Here is a 19,019-nt window from a genome sequence, read left to right on the forward strand (position 1 = left end):
GGTCCATAAATCCAATTAAAGTCAGCTTGTTCGAAACAAGATCTGCTCTCTCACTGTTTCAACTCATGCACCGTAAGTCAAACATAGGAGAAGAACATTACAGATGTTGGATTTCAACTTTTCGCCAAAATCCAGAGTAACAACATTTCATGAAATCAAACGATTAAACAAAGATTCCACAAACCATTTAATTATTATTAGACAAAAAAAATATTTCTTATAAATAGCATTATGGGTTTAATGACAGTTAAATTTTAAACATTATAAATTTTAACAAAAAAGGGTCATCATTCATTTAAAATGTAAACAGTAAGTCTCATAGTAATAACAAAACAGAGTAATAATTATTGCTTTTGCATTAAGTTGACATCTTTCTAAAATCAATTAATCAAAACTCAATATAACCAAGTTAAACTAATCACAGCCAAGTATAAAACTAAAGAGACAACAACAAGTCTCCTCTCCATTGACAATTGAAGAAGATCAAATGTCTCTACTCACTCTCCTCTTCTTCTCCTCACTCCTCTCCCTATCCAAATCTACCCCACTGAAACCACACCCTCTTCCGATCCTACCCCTCCCTTCATCCCAACAGCTCCAATGGCAGCTCGGATCCATGTCCATGTTCCTCCACTTCGGCCCCAACACCTTCACCGACTCCGAATGGGGCACCGGAAAAGCCGACCCGTCCGTCTTCAACCCGGCCCACCTCAACGCCACCCAGTGGGTCCAAATCGCCAAAGACTCCGGCTTCTCCCGCGTCATCCTCACGGCGAAGCACCACGACGGCTTCTGCCTCTGGCCCAGCGTCTACACCGACTACTCCGTCAAATCCTCCCCCTGGAGAAACGGCACCGGCGACGTCGTGGCGGAGCTAGCTTCGGCGGCGGCGGAGGCGGGTATCGGACTCGGCCTTTACCTCTCTCCGTGGGACCGCCACGACGGAGCTTACGGGAAGACGTTGGAGTACAACGAGTTTTACCTGAGTCAGATGACCGAGTTGCTGACAAAGTAACGTCCTTTCTCTCTCATACCCACGTTTTGATTCCGTTTATTGAATCTTTTTACCAAAAAATAAAAAAAGATTGAATCTTTTTGGTTTTTTTAGGTATGGAGAGATTAAGGAAGTGTGGTTAGATGGAGCCAAAGGGGAAGGAGAGAAAGACATGGAGTATTACTTCACCACTTGGTTTAGTTTGATCCACCAGCTTCAGCCCGGCGCCGTTATATTTTCCGACGCCGGGCCTGATGTCCGGTGGATCGGCGACGAAGCTGGAGTCGCTGGGTCCACTTGCTGGTCGCTCTTTAACCGAACCAATGCGAAAATAGGGGACACTGATCCTCTCTACTCTCAGCAAGGTGATGGGTTTGGACAAGATTGGGTGCCGGCGGAGTGTGATGTATCGATCAGACCGGGTTGGTTTTGGCACGCGTTGGAGTCTCCTAAACCGGTGGCTAAGCTTCTGGATATATACTATAACTCGGTGGGGAGGAACTGTCTGTTCTTGCTCAACGTTCCTCCTAACTCCTCAGGGTTGATATCTGAGCAGGACATCAAGGTTCTTAAGGAGTTCCGTGAGTTGAAAAATTCGATTTTCGCCAATAACCTCGCCCTCAAAGGTTTTATTAACTCGAGCAGCGTCCGTGGCGGCCAGTTTGGTGCTGAGAATGTTTTGGAAGAAGGGTTGGATAAGTACTGGGCGCCGGAGGAGAAGCAGAAGGAATGGGAGCTGTACTTGGAGTTTCGAGATCCGGTTAGTTTCAACGTGTTGGAAGTGCAAGAACCGATCCAGATGGGTCAGAGGGTAGCGTCGTATCATCTGGAGATGCGGAACGTTGAGAGCGGTAAGTGGGAGAGAGTTGTGAGGGGCACTACGGTTGGTTTCAAGAGGCTTTTAAGGTTTCCGAGATGCGAGTCGCGGTCTCTGAAGCTTGTGGTGGAGAAAGCGAGGGCCGACCCGCTTATATCGTACATTGGAATCTACATGGATAAGTTTTCGGATTCGGGGAGGAACTCGTCAAAGATAACAATCACAAGGGCACTTCAGGAGGAGCTTGTACTGAATGATTCCTAGAAATAATTTTTGTGAGGAAGTGTTATGTGATCATGTAATGTATACTACCATTGTGGCTTCTATCTAAAGCAAATAAAATGATCAATGTCTCTCTTTTGTAAGTCACCGTTTCACCTTTGAGAGTATTTATTTGGGTCAAGAAATAGGCTTTTGGTAAATGTGTTGAATCTCCTCCTCTGAGCTGTGCAATTGAGAAACTGAAACTTCAGTTTTGTGTTTATGAATTTGTGTTGTTTATTAATCTAGCAGATTAATGTGTTGACAACAGATACATCAGTCGATTTGCTTTAATAGAGCTGCCACGGTTATATATTTGGTTGTTCAGCCGATGAGTTCCTCCACTTCACTAAGCTCAATCCTAAAGCTTGTTAAAAAAATCACACTCACTTTGCTTTTTTTTTGTATATACGCAGAAGCTGTTTAAACCTCTGATTTAAGTTTTTCAATGTTGTTTGTTTCCATCTGCAGCATCTATGGTTAATCACGTGTTTAATGGAGAAACACTTCGGATGCAATTGACTCAGCCTCGAAACCTTAGGCTCAACACATTAGAGTGACTTAAGTTGTTCCAATAATATCAGGGTTTCAGCCATCTATAGTAACACTGAGACATCTCTGACGCACAAACAGTGCTTCTTTGGGGTATTGTACATCAAATCACAGTTTCTTTTGTTTTGGTGTCAAACATATAGATGCTACCAGCAAAACACAAGTCGTTTGGTATCTTGTTTATACTTTAGAAATCACATTTTCTCATGTTGGAGTTGAACATATGTAATGTACGCTACAACAACCGCAAGTCGTTTGATATCTTGTTTACACTTGATTTGAAGCCTCTGTGGAGTGTTTTAGAGAGGGACTTGTAAGAGCGTAAGAGAACTGTTATCAGACGCCGTTCGAATCTGGTAGCCTGCACTGTGTTTGTTTTAAACTCTCAAAGCAGTAATATACACGTGTCAAAATATTATTGGTTTACAGAACATCATTTGACTTTCTTCTAACAGACCTATTCACTTTCTTTGACAAAGCTTCCAGAACTTGCCACGTGGCATCTCCCTCTCGCGGAGGAACATTAAACAGAAGGGCCCGCCTGACAGACGGATCCTCAAGGTTCTGCTGTATGTCGGACAAATTAGTAGCCGCCACGTGGTCTAAAATATCTCCGAGTCTCCCGACGTCTCTCTCCGCCACCGTGAGCGAGATATCAGGCCAACGCACCGCGGATGGGAACGGCAAACGAATCCCGTCGGCGATAATAACCGGCACGCACCCAAGTGCAACCGACTCAACAAGTCTCGGGCTCCATGGGGCCCACCCTAGAGGACACAAACAGAAAACAGAACGAGCTATTTCTGACTGGTAACCGGCAAATCTTTGTCGTTGGAGATAAAACCGCCGGTCACCCCCGTAACTCCTCCATATCTCCGTCCTTATTCGCCTAAATAGAGAAAAAGGAAAGTTAACTCAACAGAACAAATATAATTAACTTCCTTTTTAAACAGACCAAAATAAATTAACTTTTATTTTAACAGAAAAAACTATAATTAACTATAGTTGAGTATTTAAAATGGTTGTTGTGTAATTCGACAAGAAAAATTATAAAAAAAAATTAACAAAAAAAAAACAGTTTTGTATAAAGATTTTGTTTGTTACTTGCTGTAGAAGCGTCCACTAATGTTTTTGGGATGAATCTCCATCTTCCCGCGGAAGAAAACTCTAATGTCTCGTTCTTTAGCTGTCGGAATATTCTTTTGAGTCTTATGCAAACTCTCCGGCGAGATGTACGGTGGTATCACAACGTTCTCTACCTCTTGGCATGGATGCTTATAAGTTACACCAAAAGTTTGCAAAACTATAGAGTTTCTCAACATCCTTGGTACCCCATCAGCGATTGCTCTATCCTCCTTCAAGTAAAAATAAATAAATATATATATATATAAGTATTATTAAAAAAAAAAATCATGAGTTCATAAAAATAATAATAAAATTGTCATAATAATTTAAAATACGTTTCTTTTGAAACTAACCATGGTGTGGAAGCAAGAGCCAAAGTCGTGTGTAGCAGCGAAGACGTGGTCAGAGCCACTAGTACGATTCCAGAACGGGTGTTGAGCAGAGACGAGGTCTATCGCTTCATTGATGAGTGATCGGGCGTGACCAATCGCTGGAAAGCCGTTGACTGTGCTGAAATTGCAAGAAACATAGACAGGGACGAAGAAAAAGTCGGCCTCGTAGGGATCTTCCGTCCGCACGTCTCCGCGGAGGCTGAGCAACGCTTTGTGAAGAGCCACCTCCGCAGCGAAGAGGTGGTTGCTGCATCTCTCGTTGGCTAACCAATCTTTGTTGAACTTGGAAGGCAAGTCATAGACGTAGATCTTCAAATTGTTGAATACATCTGAAGACAATTAAAACAATAACAACAACAAGATATTGTTATAACATGAAACCAGAACATGAACTAAAAAATAAAATTATGTATGTATAGTTACCAGTTCTGATGTTGGGACGTTGAAGGGGGAAGCCAAGTCTTTGATTATGGATTTTTGATTCAAACATGGCACGAGAAGGGAGAGGCTTGGGTTTAGGGTTAGTTATGAGAGGGTTTGATGGCGACAAAGAAGAGGAAGGATGGTCTTCTTGGTCATGATCGACAAAGAAGGAAGCAACAAAATATAGAGTAAGTGAAAAACAGAGGATCCATTTGTAGTAGCGTTTGAAACATAGACCTTTCTCTGTTCTTCTCTGTTTCTGTGTAATCATGGTTCTTGATTTTCTTGGATAGATTTTGAGGCCTCTGGTTGCCTGATAGAAATCATCTGATTGTTGGAATTAGTTAATATGGGTTTAAGTTGGTGAAGAGGGGTTTTCGGAATTGGGTTTGGGAGATAAAGTAGAGATTAAGAATGGTGAAAGGTGGAGAAGTTTTATCAAGACAATTCAATAAATCTTTAATGTATTTGTTGACTCTTCAGAAATAAAAACATTCATATTTTCCTATTGAATTCTTGATTTCTCTTTTTATATTTGTAGGCTATTAATGTTTTTAAGATATCTTTTGCAAAAAGGCTATATTGTAAAAAGAGAATGGACGACAATTAACTGACAACAAAGTTTAAACGATTTCCCAAACTATTGAATCTTATCAGCTTATACTAAAGCAGATTGATTCATGTACTACTGCAAATTTTGGTTCGTATTGTTTAATTAAATCCTAAAATTTATTCTTGATAAGATTATGTTATGTAGTATTTTCGTAAACGGCAAGGAATAATGGACCCAATTCGAGTAGGGAACTAATGGGAACCCACCAAACTTTATTATTTTTCTTTTACTAACACGAATGTATCTTCTTAATAAATTTAGTGAGACCGCTTTTACATATTTTACATATAAGATGAACATATGTCATATAGCACAACCATTTCAATTACGATCAGATTAGGAACGGAAATTAAACATATTGAGACATTGCACAAGCTACTTAGAACAACACACTTAGATTCCATGTTAATTATACGCTGGTGTTTCGTAGATACTCTTCTATAAATCAACTAATTTAGTTGCTAAAATAAAATCAACTAATGTAATATTTTGATAATATTAATTATTTCAGCTCCCGAGCTATTCTTAAAAGTTACAACATATCACGGGCTGACGGGCTGACTATTTATTTGCCAGGCGGTGAGGTTACGACGAGTCTGTCCAAATTGTGTAGAAATCCTAGTGGCAGAGTTCATATATAGAATGAGTTAAGATTTTCCGATAACAAAATATTAAGTTTTTTAACACAACAAAATATAACTATACGAAATATACAGGTGATGCTAGAGCGTTTATGTAAAGTTACTATACTTCACATGATCCTCCTACAACTAGTGCGGCTATATTAACCTAAACAACTCTCATAAATTAACCATTCTGAATTAATCCGTTCAAAACTCGAAATGTTTGACAAAATAGTTTTTCAATAAAATAAAAAGTAATGATGCTGCTTTTTCTATGACATACAGATCGAGTTTAATGGAAATTATTAAAACAAAATTTATTTTGGATCAATATAACTATTGATACTGATCGAGTTTGATGGAGAATAATTCTAACTAATTTGAGGATAATTTTCAAAAAGCACTATATTTTTTTTATAAAAAGTACTAGTGCCTTACTTTTTCATTTGCATATTCTTATTGTATCAGTCCTGAAATAATTTCCTCTACTTAAGGTCAGGGCCGACTTTGACTGTGCATATATTCTTAACCCATAAAAGTACGCATTTGGAGCTAGAAATCGTCAACGTAAAGTAACGAGTTTTCTTGAACTTTAGCACTAGGTTAGAAGAAATGCAAAAGTTTACCAACCACGCCTTTTCTACACCTTTTGTTTATAGTAAAAATTAAGAAGTAATATATAATGTTCGGTTATCAACTTATCATAAACTATCAGTTTTTGCAAACCGACCGCATATAAATATTGTTTGTGTAGATGGTTTTTCTTTTTTATTGAACATTATGTAGATAGATTTATGTTAGCATCAGTGTCCAATCGTATGATAGATATTATATAACAAACCAAATATTAGGTATGAAGTCACTTTCAGTAGGTTGCTTCGTTAAGCGGGAATGATATAATACATAATCCAGAAACAAAATACCAACATAAAGGTTGTAGTCTTGTAGAAGTTGATGACTGGTTAGCGATTAGCCTGTTTATAAACTGAAACTGTTCTATCCATTGTTTGTATATATATAATTGGGTGTCAACTAAGCAACAAAAACAAAATAATCGACCATTATCGTTCAGCCATGTTCCTTCACTGGTCCTACTACAAGTTGTGAATTGTTTTCTTGTATATGTGTTCAAATAGTAAGTACATCAGAAGCTTGTTACAAAAAAAAAAGTACATCAGAAGCTAACAAATAATCTAAAACTGTAGACTAGATTCTTGTGTGTGAATTACATTCATAAAAGTTCACATTCACTTTCTATCATTTTTATGATCACTTTTTTTCTTTCTAATTCTCTCGTTCTTTGGGTTATTGTGTATCATAAGAAGAGCCCCAACTTGTAAGATCACCTTCAATGTTTTCTTGCTACTTTTTTCTGTAAAATAGATGAACACTAATAGGGAAAATTTGTTCTATTGTATTTTTCTAAAGTAGCATTCTTCAGAATATAGAATAAAAATAGATATTTAAATTGTAATAATTTTGACTGTAAATGCTTTTACAGAAACAAAAATAGTAATGAATTGGAGATGAGAATTCATTGTAGGCTAGATGATCAGGCTCGCGGTATGTATTATACTCCTATTTAATATAAAATTATGAATATGTAACTATATCAAAGCAATGGCGGTATACTAAATGAGAGATCATTAATTCTATAAAGTTATTTACATGGTTACTCTATAGCACTTTTCAGTATTGTCTGTTATATTGAATGAAATATTTTTCAAACTTTTGACAGATTTTGCTCTTTACTAGTATCGGTTTCAGTCAAGTAAGTGAATCAAGTGACCAAAGGGTCGACTATGAAGAATTTGCATGTGGAAGAGACAACCGGACTCATGATTAAGATAGTTATAGGCCTGAAAGCCTGAAACTAGCAGACGTAAACGGAGCCCATTATATAATATAACCAACATTCTGGACACGGCTATCCAAATTGAATATTTTTTTTGGCACAATAATATTATTATTTTTATTTTTTCTTTTCAATTTTCTAGTATTTTTCTAGAATCCAAGTTTGGTTTTTCGACCTGTATTAAAAAAGTTTATCTAGAAACGTCAAATATTGTTAAGGGCAATTGTCAATAATAGCACTTTTTGAAGTTTATGTCTCAAAAATAGCACTAGAAGGAGAAAATCACAAAAATGACATTTATTAAAGAGTAAAATATCAATAATACCCTTGGTTTAAAATTAAATAAACAAACAAAAATAAATAAAAATAAATAAAATAAAAATAAAAAAAATGAAAAAAATAAATTTTTTTATAGTTTCAGATTATGTGTTTTCAGATTCGAAATTTTTATAACTTTTTTTTTGAATTTTTTTTTCGAATTTTTTTATATTTTTTTTCAAATTTTTTTTTTATAATTTAAAAATACGTTTTGAAACTGTTTTTAAAATTTTTATTTTTTATTTTAGTATTTATTTTTTATAAAATTTTAAACCCTAATTCCAAAACCCCACCCCTTAACTCTAAACCCTAAGGTTTGGATTAATTAACCCAAGGGGTATAAGTGTATATTTACCTCTTTAATGAAACCTATTTTTGTGACTTTAAACCTTGAGTGCTACTTTGGGAACAAAAACTTGGTTTGGTGCTATCCTAGTCTTTTTCTCTATTGTTAATACTCACTTCTCCGTGAACAATCGCCCACCGTGGACTTCAAAACTACGGCTGTTTAGGATAAATTAAATTTACCCTAACAACGGCCATCAGGGTCCAAGAGCCTTGTGTTTTTCCAACTGTGCTAGATAGAATTATTAAATGTATTTAGTGTTTCAGATCCAAATGATTTGGACATACTAGAGAAATGTTTTTTGATATGAAATATATATGAAAAGTTTGAAAACATTGATAACGAAAAGTTTTACAGAATAAAGAAATAGGATCGTTTTAAAGAAGTAAAGTGGTTGTTGCAAGTATACAGTCGTTTAGACAACGAAAATAGACAAATTTATTGGATAGATTAAAATTTTCGTTTGTTTATGTGATTTCACTTATTGTTCAATTATTTTAAGATAGACACTACCAACTTTTTGACACTACTGTTTATTTACTAATAATAACTACTGTTTCTGTCAGCCTCCATGATCCATATGTAACTAGCAAAAGGTATAAAAGATATTCTGGTCAGCTTAAACCAATATACTGTATGAGAATTGATCTGTTCTTTTTTTCTTCTAATTTGGCCTCTCTTTACTATCCAAGGATATGGAGTAACATTTATACATTTTCATCTTCTTATCCTTATCCTTTTAGACACGAATGGTCTAACCGACAACATTAGGAAAGACAGATACTATGGTCAATGTTTATTATTATTTCTTGACATCAATAAAATGGTAAATCTTCCTCAAATCTTTCAGACAATCCGCTCTCTCTTTGATACATACATGTACCTAAAAAATATCCCCTATTATCTTGCTCTTACTTTATAGCCTTCCAGACTCTCTTTCTGTACTTTAATCATTACATCTCTCTTTCTTGCTCAGCCTTTCTCAATAGTCTTCAAAGAGATCCAAATCACAAGAGATCTTGATTCTGTAAACTCAACTCTTGTTTCCAAGATGCATCAGTCTGGAGAGACCGTACGATTCTTGATTCACCTCTTTAATGGAAGATGGTTCATGGTGTTTGCTTCGTTCCTCATCATGGCGTGCGCTGGAGCCACTTATCTCTTCGGGACATACTCCAAAGACATCAAATCCACACTTGGTTACGACCAGACAACGTTGAACCTGTTAGGTTTCTTTAAAGATCTCGGAGCAAACGTAGGAGTCATGTCCGGACTCATAGCGGAAGTCACGCCCACTTGGTTCGTTCTAACCGTCGGCTCCGCGATGAACTTCGTCGGTTACTTCATGATCTGGCTCACCGTTACAGGGAAAGTATCCAAACCGAAAGTCTGGCAGATGTGTCTCTACATTTGCATCGGAGCCAACTCTCAGAACTTCGCAAACACGGGAGCTTTGGTTACTTGCGTCAAGAACTTCCCTGAGAGCAGAGGAGTCATGCTCGGTTTGCTCAAGGGCTACGTTGGGTTAAGTGGAGCGATCATGACGCAGCTTTACTTTGCTATTTACGGTAACGACTCCAAGTCTTTGATTCTGTTGATCGCTTGGCTACCCGCTGTGGTCTCCCTTGTGTTTGTGTATTCCATTAGAGAGAAGAAGGTCGTGAGGCAGAGGAACGAGCTGAATGTGTTTTACAATTTTCTATATCTCTCCATCTTCTTGGCGTTGTTCCTAATGGCTATGAACATCGCCGAGAAGCAAGTTCATTTCACCAAAGCCGCTTACGCGGCGAGCGCTACTATCTGTTGTGTTTTGCTATTTGTGCCTCTAACGGTTGCGGTTAAGCAAGAGATCGAAGTGTGGAACATGAAGAAGTTGCCTCCCAGTGAGGTAAAGGTTGAGAACCTTTCTAGGATGAGTGACCTCCCGGGAAGTCCCCTAGAAAAAAAAGTTGAGGCCCCCAAGAAAGAAATTGATCTTGTTCATGAAGAGAAGGAGATGAAATCTTGTTTCTTGACGGTTTTTGATCCGCCACCAAGAGGGGAAGATTACACAATACTACAAGCATTGTTAAGCCTCGACATGATCATCCTATTCGTCGCGACTTTCTGCGGTTTAGGATCAAGCTTGACGGCTGTAGACAACCTAGGACAGATAGGGGAGTCCCTCGGCTACCCGAACCATACGGTTAGCTCATTTGTGTCTCTAGTTAGCATATGGAACTACTTCGGCCGAGTCTTCTCCGGGTTCGTCTCTGAATACTTGCTCGCCAAGTATAAACTACCCCGACCGCTCATGATGACGTTCGTCCTTTTATTGAGCTGCGCGGGACACCTTCTCATCGCCTTCCCGGTGCCTGGCTCGGTATACGTAGCGTCCATTCTAATGGGATTCTCTTTCGGCGCGCAACTCCCTCTCCTCTTTGCCATCATCTCGGAGCTTTTTGGTCTCAAGTACTACTCTACATTGTTTAACTGCGGGCAGCTCGCTAGCCCGCTCGGGTCTTACATCTTGAACGTTCGCGTGACGGGCATGCTTTACGATAGAGAGGCCTTGAAGCAGCTAAAAGCGCGAGGGCTAACGAGAAAAGATGTGAAAGACTTGACTTGCTTAGGAAGTCAATGCTATAAATTGCCGTTTGTGATTTTGGCTTCAGTGACCTTCTTTGGAGCGCTTGTGTCTTTGGGTCTAGCGATAAGGACGAGAAAGTTTTACAAAGGTGATATTTACAAAAAGTTTAGGGAGACTCCTGGATCTGAATCTGAATCTGTATTGGTCTCTGATCCAAGAAAGTCTTGATAAGGAAACACAACAGCTTTGTTTAATTTGTTTTCTAATCATTCTGTTGAATTATAGATGAATATATTTTTATTAGTAGAGAGCTGTGTCGTTATTCTATAGTCAAGCTTAAATAGTGGAAGCCTTTTTGTCATATTAGGGTTACCTTTTTTTAATGGTCCATTTAATATATTACAAAAGGTTATAGTAATCATGTGGTAGTGCAAAACCGGAATCATACCGAAACGAACGTTCACGTGTTGTTGTAAATGTTACATCGTAGGAGCTGTCATATTCGCACTTCGCGTCTGTCTCACTCTCACCAACTATGGGTGACGCGTGCGGGGCTTAGTTAGAAAACCTTTTCACATCTTTTGAGCCGATTCAAATTTAGGTATTTGTGTTAATTTGGACATCCAAGCGATGAGAGTCAAAAGCCAATACTTTTCGTGTACTCTTTTGAGAAAATTGTACAGTTTTGAGTTAGGTTTGTGGATTGAGACGGAGTCTACCACATTGTGGATCATGTGCGTGTCCCTGTCAGCGGTTCATGTGCACAATAGAGATAAGGGGTAATAATGTCATTTTGTCATATGTTTTCAGTGGTAAAGTGCCACTCAAATTAGAAGTGTCTCTTTATGATAGATTTTCTAAGAAAGTGCCATTCAGTATAAAGCTCTTAGTTGAAATCTGAGTGATTTCGAACGAATTAGTATAAATATGTTGATGGCTGGTGGTTTTCTGCAACATAATATTAATACCATGTTCTCTTTTTGTTTTTAACACTGGGTTTGTGTATCAAATGAAAGAGTTACATAATGAGAAAGATGTTTTCCATACACGGAAAAATCTACCAAAAAATCAACTATATAAAAAAAATTGGAAAAACATAAAAATTGAAGGTTAGAAAGTAGTATCAGTATATACCATACCATACGAAAACACAGATTGCTCCCAACCAAGAACCAGCGTAGAAACACATCACTGTCATGCCTTGGTTCGAGGCTGCTTCCTTCGTGAGCCCAAAAACCATCATATATTAATACCATGCTCACTTTCGAGGATTTAAATGTATTGTTCTTGTTTACTCATATGCTTTTGGTCATTTATATACTGCATATATTTTTTTTCAAACATCCCAAAAAAAAATCTGAAAAAATCACGAGTGTTTTATTTGGAGACAATTAAGAAAAATAGCCTCATGAGGAAAGGAAATTGGGAAACTACATACGGCAAGACGTAATTGAAGAACACAATACCATTAGTCGCGTAAGAGTACGATACTACCCATAATCCATTGTACAAGAGACAGTTAGTGTATTGCCGTCAGACAGTAGAAAGCTGAAAAATAAGTTGTAGCTTAGTTGTAACATTGTAGGTCTGCAGAGGACAGTTGCTTTTTGTATACTTCAGACGGATGTTGATAGCCGCACGATTTCTTCAGATATTTACAGCCATATTATTTAAAAAAAATTAAAGGCTGTGGAATAAAACTAAATGAGAGAAATTAATAACAACATGGCTAACAATATGAAAGTTATTAGGACAAACTACCTCTTTCCAAGACTAACAATATGAAAGTTATTAGGACAAACTACCTCTTTCCAAGACAACCATAGAAAATTTCTTTCCACCATGATAATAAAGAATACGGTTAACTCATCTCCACATAATGTTTACATCCCCACTAAGAAAATAATGTGTGGTTTCAGCTAATGTAATACGTAACCGTTAAAGCATAATTTTAGATATCATATGATATATACATCATGTACTTTAATGGTTTGTGTAAAGTGATCTAAATATATTTATGTCTACTTCAGTTGTTAAATGACAAAATATATTTGAATTGTTGGTGATGTAGTGAAAGTTAATATACAATGTTAGTTGTTATAGAAAATATTAGCGTATAACGCCCAAACGCCCTAAAAACCACTTAAGGGTGGGATATCCGCTAACATCATATATTACCTTCAAAGCTAACATTCGGTTTACAATTATGAATTGCCCAAACGCCCTGGAAACCACTTAAAGGTGGGATATCCACTAACATCATATATAGTGCAAACGTTCTTATGCTCTTCACAATCGACCTGAAACACAACAATGCCCGAGATAAAATAATCAATAATATACATAATAGTAAATGTTCACTTTTTGGTGAAATAATCATATATCAGATTTAAAATCATGTATTAGATAATAACTAATTTATCAACTAACAAACCATGTACCTAAAACAATGTATCATCTAACAGGTCATGTATCCAAACCATGAAACATCTAAATAATCATGTAACAGCCACATGTTTTGTTAACATGTTATAATTATTTATCTGAGATGTTAAAAGAATCAATAACATGCATACTAGTGCATGAATACTCATTTTTTGGTCCTAAGTTGTATACCTTCTAACACAGACGTATCAAATAATAAATCAAATATCCAGTAATAAATTATGTCCCTAACAATGTATCAACTAACAAATTATGTATATAACCATTTGACAACTTACTAATAATTTACAATTTTTGGTACATGTTTGTAACAACTGATAAAAAAATTGAAATAAAACATAAAATTCATTGAAATCTAAATAATATCAGATAATCGATATAATAGCAACTAATACAAAAGTTATCCACATTGAACAACAACTTCAAGAACTCATCATAACCCAACTTGAAAAGCTTCGCTCTTTAGTAGCTTCTTAATTTGGAAAGGACTTCATCAATTGCTCCAACTCTAGATCCGAAACAACTTTCACCTACGCCGCAAAACACATCTCAACTCCGATTTGCACACACAAATCTAAAGAATCAAACCCAAGAAGATAAATTTTTTTTAAAGAGATCAATCAAAATCCAGAGAATAAATTCAATGGAAACAATAAAACCTAATTTAAATCCTTTAGTAAGAAGAGACATAGAATATTGTTCGTAAGTGAGAGGAGTTGAAACAAAAGCATGAGAGAAATGAAAATATTTAGAAAAGAAGATGAAAGAGAACTAAGAAAAAAAATACAAAGGCTAAGAGAGAGAGAGAGAGAGAGAGAGAGAGAGAGAGAGAGAGAGAGAGAGAGAGAGAGAGAGAGAGAGAGAGAGAGAGAGAGAGAGAGAGAGAGAGAGAGAGAGAGAGAGAGAGAGGAGAAAGGGAGAGAGAGTAACTTACATGTTTCGGAAAATGAGCCTCACATGACTGGCTGACTTACTGGCACAACCCACATGACACATCTAAGATAGAGTGGGGTGGGGGAGGGGGGGAGTAGGGTTAAAATCGAAACGGTTTATAAGGTTGAATGAAAATGATAAGCTCATTAATACGTCCTAGTTTATGGCATAAAAGCCAATTTTCTCTTTTATTTTTGTTAATAAATAACTTTGACACCTAAATGAATCATTGGAATATTCGTTGACCAACATTATCGTTATTCTTATAGTATATATGTGATGAATATCATACACCTTAATAAGTTCATAAATATATATTAACCTTATTTTAGTCTCCTCTGTCTCATTATTATGAATAAAAAATGTATTGAGCATGCTTCCTCATGAAATAAATTAAAATTTAGTTGGGGAACTTATCTGAAAATGAGTTGAAATATGAAAATACTATTAAAATTACATTGATTTCGAAACTGATTCAATTTTAAATATATTTTTTATATTTTGAGAAAACAACTTTTAGCATATATGATACAAATCTCTACAAAAATCGCTTAATTTAAATGAAAAAGAGATGAAATAAAGTTGAAATAGAGAGATCTATCATACGAAATATAGATATGAGAGATTTTTCAAAGACTTTAAAAGAACCAGGGCAGTTTTCAAAAAAAAATTTGAGAGAATCACCTACAATTTGTCATATTCTCATTGGTTGGAAAGAAAATTACAGAAAAAAAAATAAAAAAATAATTTAATTTTTGAAAAACTTGTGTGGATATCTGCCAAATACTATTACAATCTATTTATTTTGGTCAACCGGATGATATATATTAGCATCAAAGAGTGAGAACGACAACGATTGCTGTGAGCCTAATACAGGACAATAAGCTGCTTAATAAACAGACCAACACCCTGGTCGTATACCAAAACCCAAAAGCCTCATAGAGTAAACCCAAAAATGACAAGGTGAATCTATCTTTATAAATACCCAAGCCACTTATTGTCTTATTAGAATTTATCTGTAATTTTTTTAGCCAAAAAATGAAAACTATATGGTATGTATAATTTGTTTTATCTGAAGTCAGTAGACACTAACACTGGCACCACCTCCTTTAATACGGTGATCTTTTAATATAAAAATCCTTACGAATACTTTATTTCTGTGTCGTATAATAATTATGTGGTAAACCAATACAATAAGTTTATTAAGTAACTGATGACAACGAATGGATAAACTTCCTTTCTGATTCCTTTCACACAGGCCACAGCCATATGAAAATATTAAAACACTACTACTTGTCACGTATAATATTTGTTTTCATGTGGTTAGATCCCCGATTACCAACTAAACCGCCTATATATGTTTAAATATTTTGTTTTCTGTTTTAATTAGATTGTGCTCCAATTAGAAGCTCAATATATGTTGACAAAAAGAAAAGAAGCTCAATATATATTATTTTCTCTTGTCTATTATTGTCCACCATCATAAGTTCTAATTTTTTTATTTTGACATTGAAAGGCTATTCTATTAAGTTTTAATTTAAAAGTCAATGAATATATAACTTAAACTTGTTATCGAATATCTCAAACATTTAAAACTTCTTTTCATAACAAGTGCATACAGCCTAGCTTGGCTTACAGACTTATAATATTTAGACACGTCCATAACAAAAAAAAAGAGAATTTCATTTAAATTTATATTTTTTTTGCTCTCCACTTTCGTTTTAGTTTTAGAACTACTTACTCACTCTTTATTACGAGAAAAAAAATATCTACCTACTGACTGAACAACGTTCTTTTCTTCTTGTTTTGTTTTGTTTCGTTTCAGAATTTGGCTTCTATTTCATAGTCAGAAATATAACTGTCATGCAACACGACAAACCAATCATTTGAGACAATTTAGCAAGATTATATATAATTTGATCGTCATGCATGACATTATCAACACGCTAACGAACCAAACTTAATTAAAATAAAACTAACAAGTTTGTTAAAAGAAAACAATTATCAAGTACCAACCTAGCTAAAGTATATTTCCTTGTTAATACAAGATAATTGTCGTACAGTGATTTAAAAAGCACAAGGAAACAAAAAAGTCACTGTAGGCTGTACTAGCTAGTGTATATATAAACGAGTTCGTTGTCAGAAACTTCGAAGTCTTTCCCTTCCTTTTCGGTTTGACAAAAAATCTAAGAAACAGACGAAAAGACGATGGACGGAAGAGTCAACGCTCTTTCAAACCTAAACGACCTAGAAGTATACAACTTCTTGGTCGATCCAAACTTCGATCAGTTCATTAATTTCATCAGAGGAGATGATCAAGCCATCGAAAACCCACCTCTCGATTTCGACCTTGGTGGTCGTCCTTTACAAAACAACTCATGTTTCATCGACCAGAACCAGTTTGTCCCAACACCTGTCGTTGACCTGTTCAACGAACTGCCTGACTTAGGTTCCCATGTCACCGAGTCGTTCCATAGCTTCGAGGGCGAGAGTGTCAAACCCTGCGGTGACGACGACGACTACAACGACGGAGATGATTCTTCGGCCACCACAACGAATAATGATGGAAGCCGTAAAACGAAGACGGATAGGTCGAGGACTTTGATCTCCGAGAGAAGGAGGAGAAGTCGTATGAAGGATAAGCTCTACGCATTGAGATCTCTTGTTCCCAACATTACTAAGGTAAAATGGAATCGACTGAATCTGTTTTCAGAACACAAATATGAGTTATGAACATGGCCGGTCTTATGCATAATCAAGTGAAACATTGCCTTTGTTTAATTGAAATATTTACTAAATCGCCTCAAACTCCTAAAAATATCAGAGCCGGACCTAGACTTATGAAACTGATTAGTATTTATTTTATTTTGTTTTTGGCATAAGATGGATAAAGCATCCATTGTGGGAGATGCGGTGTTGTATGTTCAAGAATTGCAATCACAAGCCAAGAAACTGAAAGCCGATATCGCGGGCCTTGAAGCTTCTTTAAACTCTACTGGAGGGTACCAAGAACCTGCACCAGACGCTACTCAAACTTTTCAGAGTATTAAGTCTCCTTCCAAGAATATCATTGAGGTATTAAACCCAAGTTTTCTAAAAAAAATATCAAAAGCTTATTTACAAAGTGGCATAGCAATAAATTTCAAGAACAAAAGTAGGAAAATTATTTACCAAGAGACTTTTCTGCTGATCCAGTTTTATGTTAAATTTATATTTTGTGTGCTAGATGGATGTTATTCAAGTGGAAGAGAAAGGATTCTATGTGAGGTTGGTGTGTAATAAAGGAGTAGGTGTTGCACCATCACTCTACAAGTCTTTGGAGTCTCTTAGAAGCTTCCAAGTGCAAAACTCCAACCTAAGTTCTCCTTCTCCTGACAGATACCTTTTAACATATGCTTTAGATGTAAAACAGCCTTGTCTCTTTCTACCTTCTTTTTTTCTTCTGGTTTCTGCAAGTCCCAGACATACGTTTACTAATTACCAAGTTTGCTTGTTTGCTGGTTACAGGGGACATGTTTCGAACAGAGCTTGAACTTGCCTAACCTAAAGCTGTGGATCACTGGATCACTTCTAAACCAAGGCTTTGAATTCCTCGAACCATTCACTTGATTTTGTCAGAGTGTAATGCGATGTTCCAATCTAATTCAACCTCCGTTATGCATCCATTGGTTGTCTTGCTTTCTGTATGTTTTATAACTACCAGGGATCTAAATTTAATTCTATATGGGATGACATCTTGTTATAGATCTCATTCAGGGAAGAAATGTTTAGTTAAAATGGAAGTACTTTTTACACTTTTGTGTATAGACTCAAGTTTTTTGTTCACTGCATTACTGCCTTGTGATTTCTTGAAGATTGGCTATTCGTAACACTGATGTCACATCTTGAGTGAATATCATGTTCTCTGTTTGGTTAATAAAGAATAAAGGTTTCTTAACACAGATAAAGCAGTTCGACGACTCTATGAACCTAACTGTTGGCTTGATTTCAAGTCTGTGTCCAACTCTGCATTGTCCGATTAGTACGATATTGTTTACTTTGGGTCCGAAGGCAAAGTCCGCATGGATTTGGTTTTGGACTCCTTTCCAAAAAGCCTCGTATTAACCAGAGTTGAACATCTTTTTATATACTAGACATTATTTGTCTAGATTTCCCACGTGAGATTTTGTTTGCATTCACAACACTAACTTATGTTGAAACACTCTGACCCTCCTTCCTAAACTATGATTAATGGCGTTTTTATCGGATTTTGGGCATAAATTATGGTCTCTTTTGGTGGTCAAAGCTCGCATTTAGATTCTATTAGGAGTGCATTTGCCCAATTTGCATATACAGGTAGCCATGGAGTGAAATTAGAAAGTTTGGGGCAAAAGTGGAGAGAAATGTGTGACAAATAAAAGTCTTGGGGTCAAAGTCGAAAGGGAATAAACTGCAGGGGCCAAACTATGGTCGTTGTCGTTCAGGTCAATTAGTAGTCGAACCTTTAAACTTTTATTAGTTTAATTCTCCTCTTTGAGGCGAGAGTTATTTTGGATCGTTTCTAGTGATTTTACTTTAGTAGTTTTCTAACTTAGATCCATTGTACTTTTACGCAGTGAAACCCTTTCTAATCCTTCATTCAGTTCCAATCAAACATTTGTCTAGCTGGTTTGATCATCTTGGCTACCTCATATGCTTATAGATCAATTCTTGTTTTGGTTTAAGTCATAAATTCTGACGTATCTAAAATTTTGTTTACCTAGGACATTCAATC

At 36.2% G+C, this 19,019-nt stretch overlaps 4 protein-coding genes and 1 long non-coding RNA gene across 6 annotated transcripts; 3 read left to right on the forward strand and 2 right to left on the reverse strand.

Moving 5' to 3' along the window:
• Positions 1 to 421: 421 nt before the first annotated feature.
• Positions 422 to 2,233, forward strand: LOC125608044 (alpha-L-fucosidase 1-like). The gene is made up of 2 exons (XM_048777799.1): positions 422 to 1,011; positions 1,109 to 2,233. Exons 1-2 carry the CDS (start codon positions 488 to 490, stop codon positions 2,073 to 2,075), a joined length of 1,491 nt encoding a protein of 496 aa, XP_048633756.1. The 5' UTR covers positions 422 to 487; the 3' UTR covers positions 2,076 to 2,233.
• Positions 2,234 to 2,995: 762 nt separating this feature from the next.
• Positions 2,996 to 5,016, reverse strand: LOC106446720 (probable glucuronoxylan glucuronosyltransferase IRX7). The gene is made up of 4 exons (XM_013888495.3): positions 4,565 to 5,016; positions 4,103 to 4,470; positions 3,729 to 3,979; positions 2,996 to 3,513 (listed from the first exon to the last, which is right to left on the reverse strand). The coding sequence occupies exons 1-4, from the start codon at positions 4,833 to 4,835 to the stop codon at positions 3,048 to 3,050; spliced, it is 1,356 nt and encodes a 451-aa protein (XP_013743949.2). The 5' UTR covers positions 4,836 to 5,016; the 3' UTR covers positions 2,996 to 3,047.
• Positions 5,017 to 9,053: 4,037 nt separating this feature from the next.
• Positions 9,054 to 11,194, forward strand: LOC106446719 (protein NUCLEAR FUSION DEFECTIVE 4-like). The gene has a single exon (XM_013888494.3). The coding sequence runs from the start codon at positions 9,371 to 9,373 to the stop codon at positions 11,114 to 11,116; it is 1,746 nt and encodes a 581-aa protein (XP_013743948.2). The 5' UTR covers positions 9,054 to 9,370; the 3' UTR covers positions 11,117 to 11,194.
• Positions 11,195 to 13,571: 2,377 nt separating this feature from the next.
• Positions 13,572 to 15,093, reverse strand: LOC111215370. Its single transcript, XR_002664359.2, has 2 exons — positions 14,268 to 15,093; positions 13,572 to 13,907 (listed from the first exon to the last, which is right to left on the reverse strand). It is a non-coding gene; the product is annotated as an uncharacterized LOC111215370 (long non-coding RNA).
• Positions 15,094 to 16,163: 1,070 nt separating this feature from the next.
• Positions 16,164 to 18,205, forward strand: LOC106449953 (transcription factor FER-LIKE IRON DEFICIENCY-INDUCED TRANSCRIPTION FACTOR). 2 transcript variants are annotated; one of them, XM_013891610.3, is made up of 4 exons: positions 16,171 to 16,948; positions 17,150 to 17,341; positions 17,493 to 17,669; positions 17,774 to 18,205. In XM_013891610.3, the coding sequence occupies exons 1-4, from the start codon at positions 16,475 to 16,477 to the stop codon at positions 17,873 to 17,875; spliced, it is 945 nt and encodes a 314-aa protein (XP_013747064.1). In that variant the 5' UTR covers positions 16,171 to 16,474; the 3' UTR covers positions 17,876 to 18,205. The 2 variants fall into 2 exon arrangements, with proteins under 2 accessions (XP_048633757.1, XP_013747064.1); XM_048777800.1 differs by having other exon boundaries at positions 16,164 to 16,948; positions 17,493 to 18,205.
• The last annotated feature ends 814 nt before the right edge of the window (positions 18,206 to 19,019 follow it).

The sequence above is a fragment of the Brassica napus genome, chromosome A4 (assembly GCF_020379485.1).
Source record: "Brassica napus cultivar Da-Ae chromosome A4, Da-Ae, whole genome shotgun sequence".
In the NCBI taxonomy this organism is placed as follows: domain Eukaryota; kingdom Viridiplantae; phylum Streptophyta; class Magnoliopsida; order Brassicales; family Brassicaceae; genus Brassica; species Brassica napus.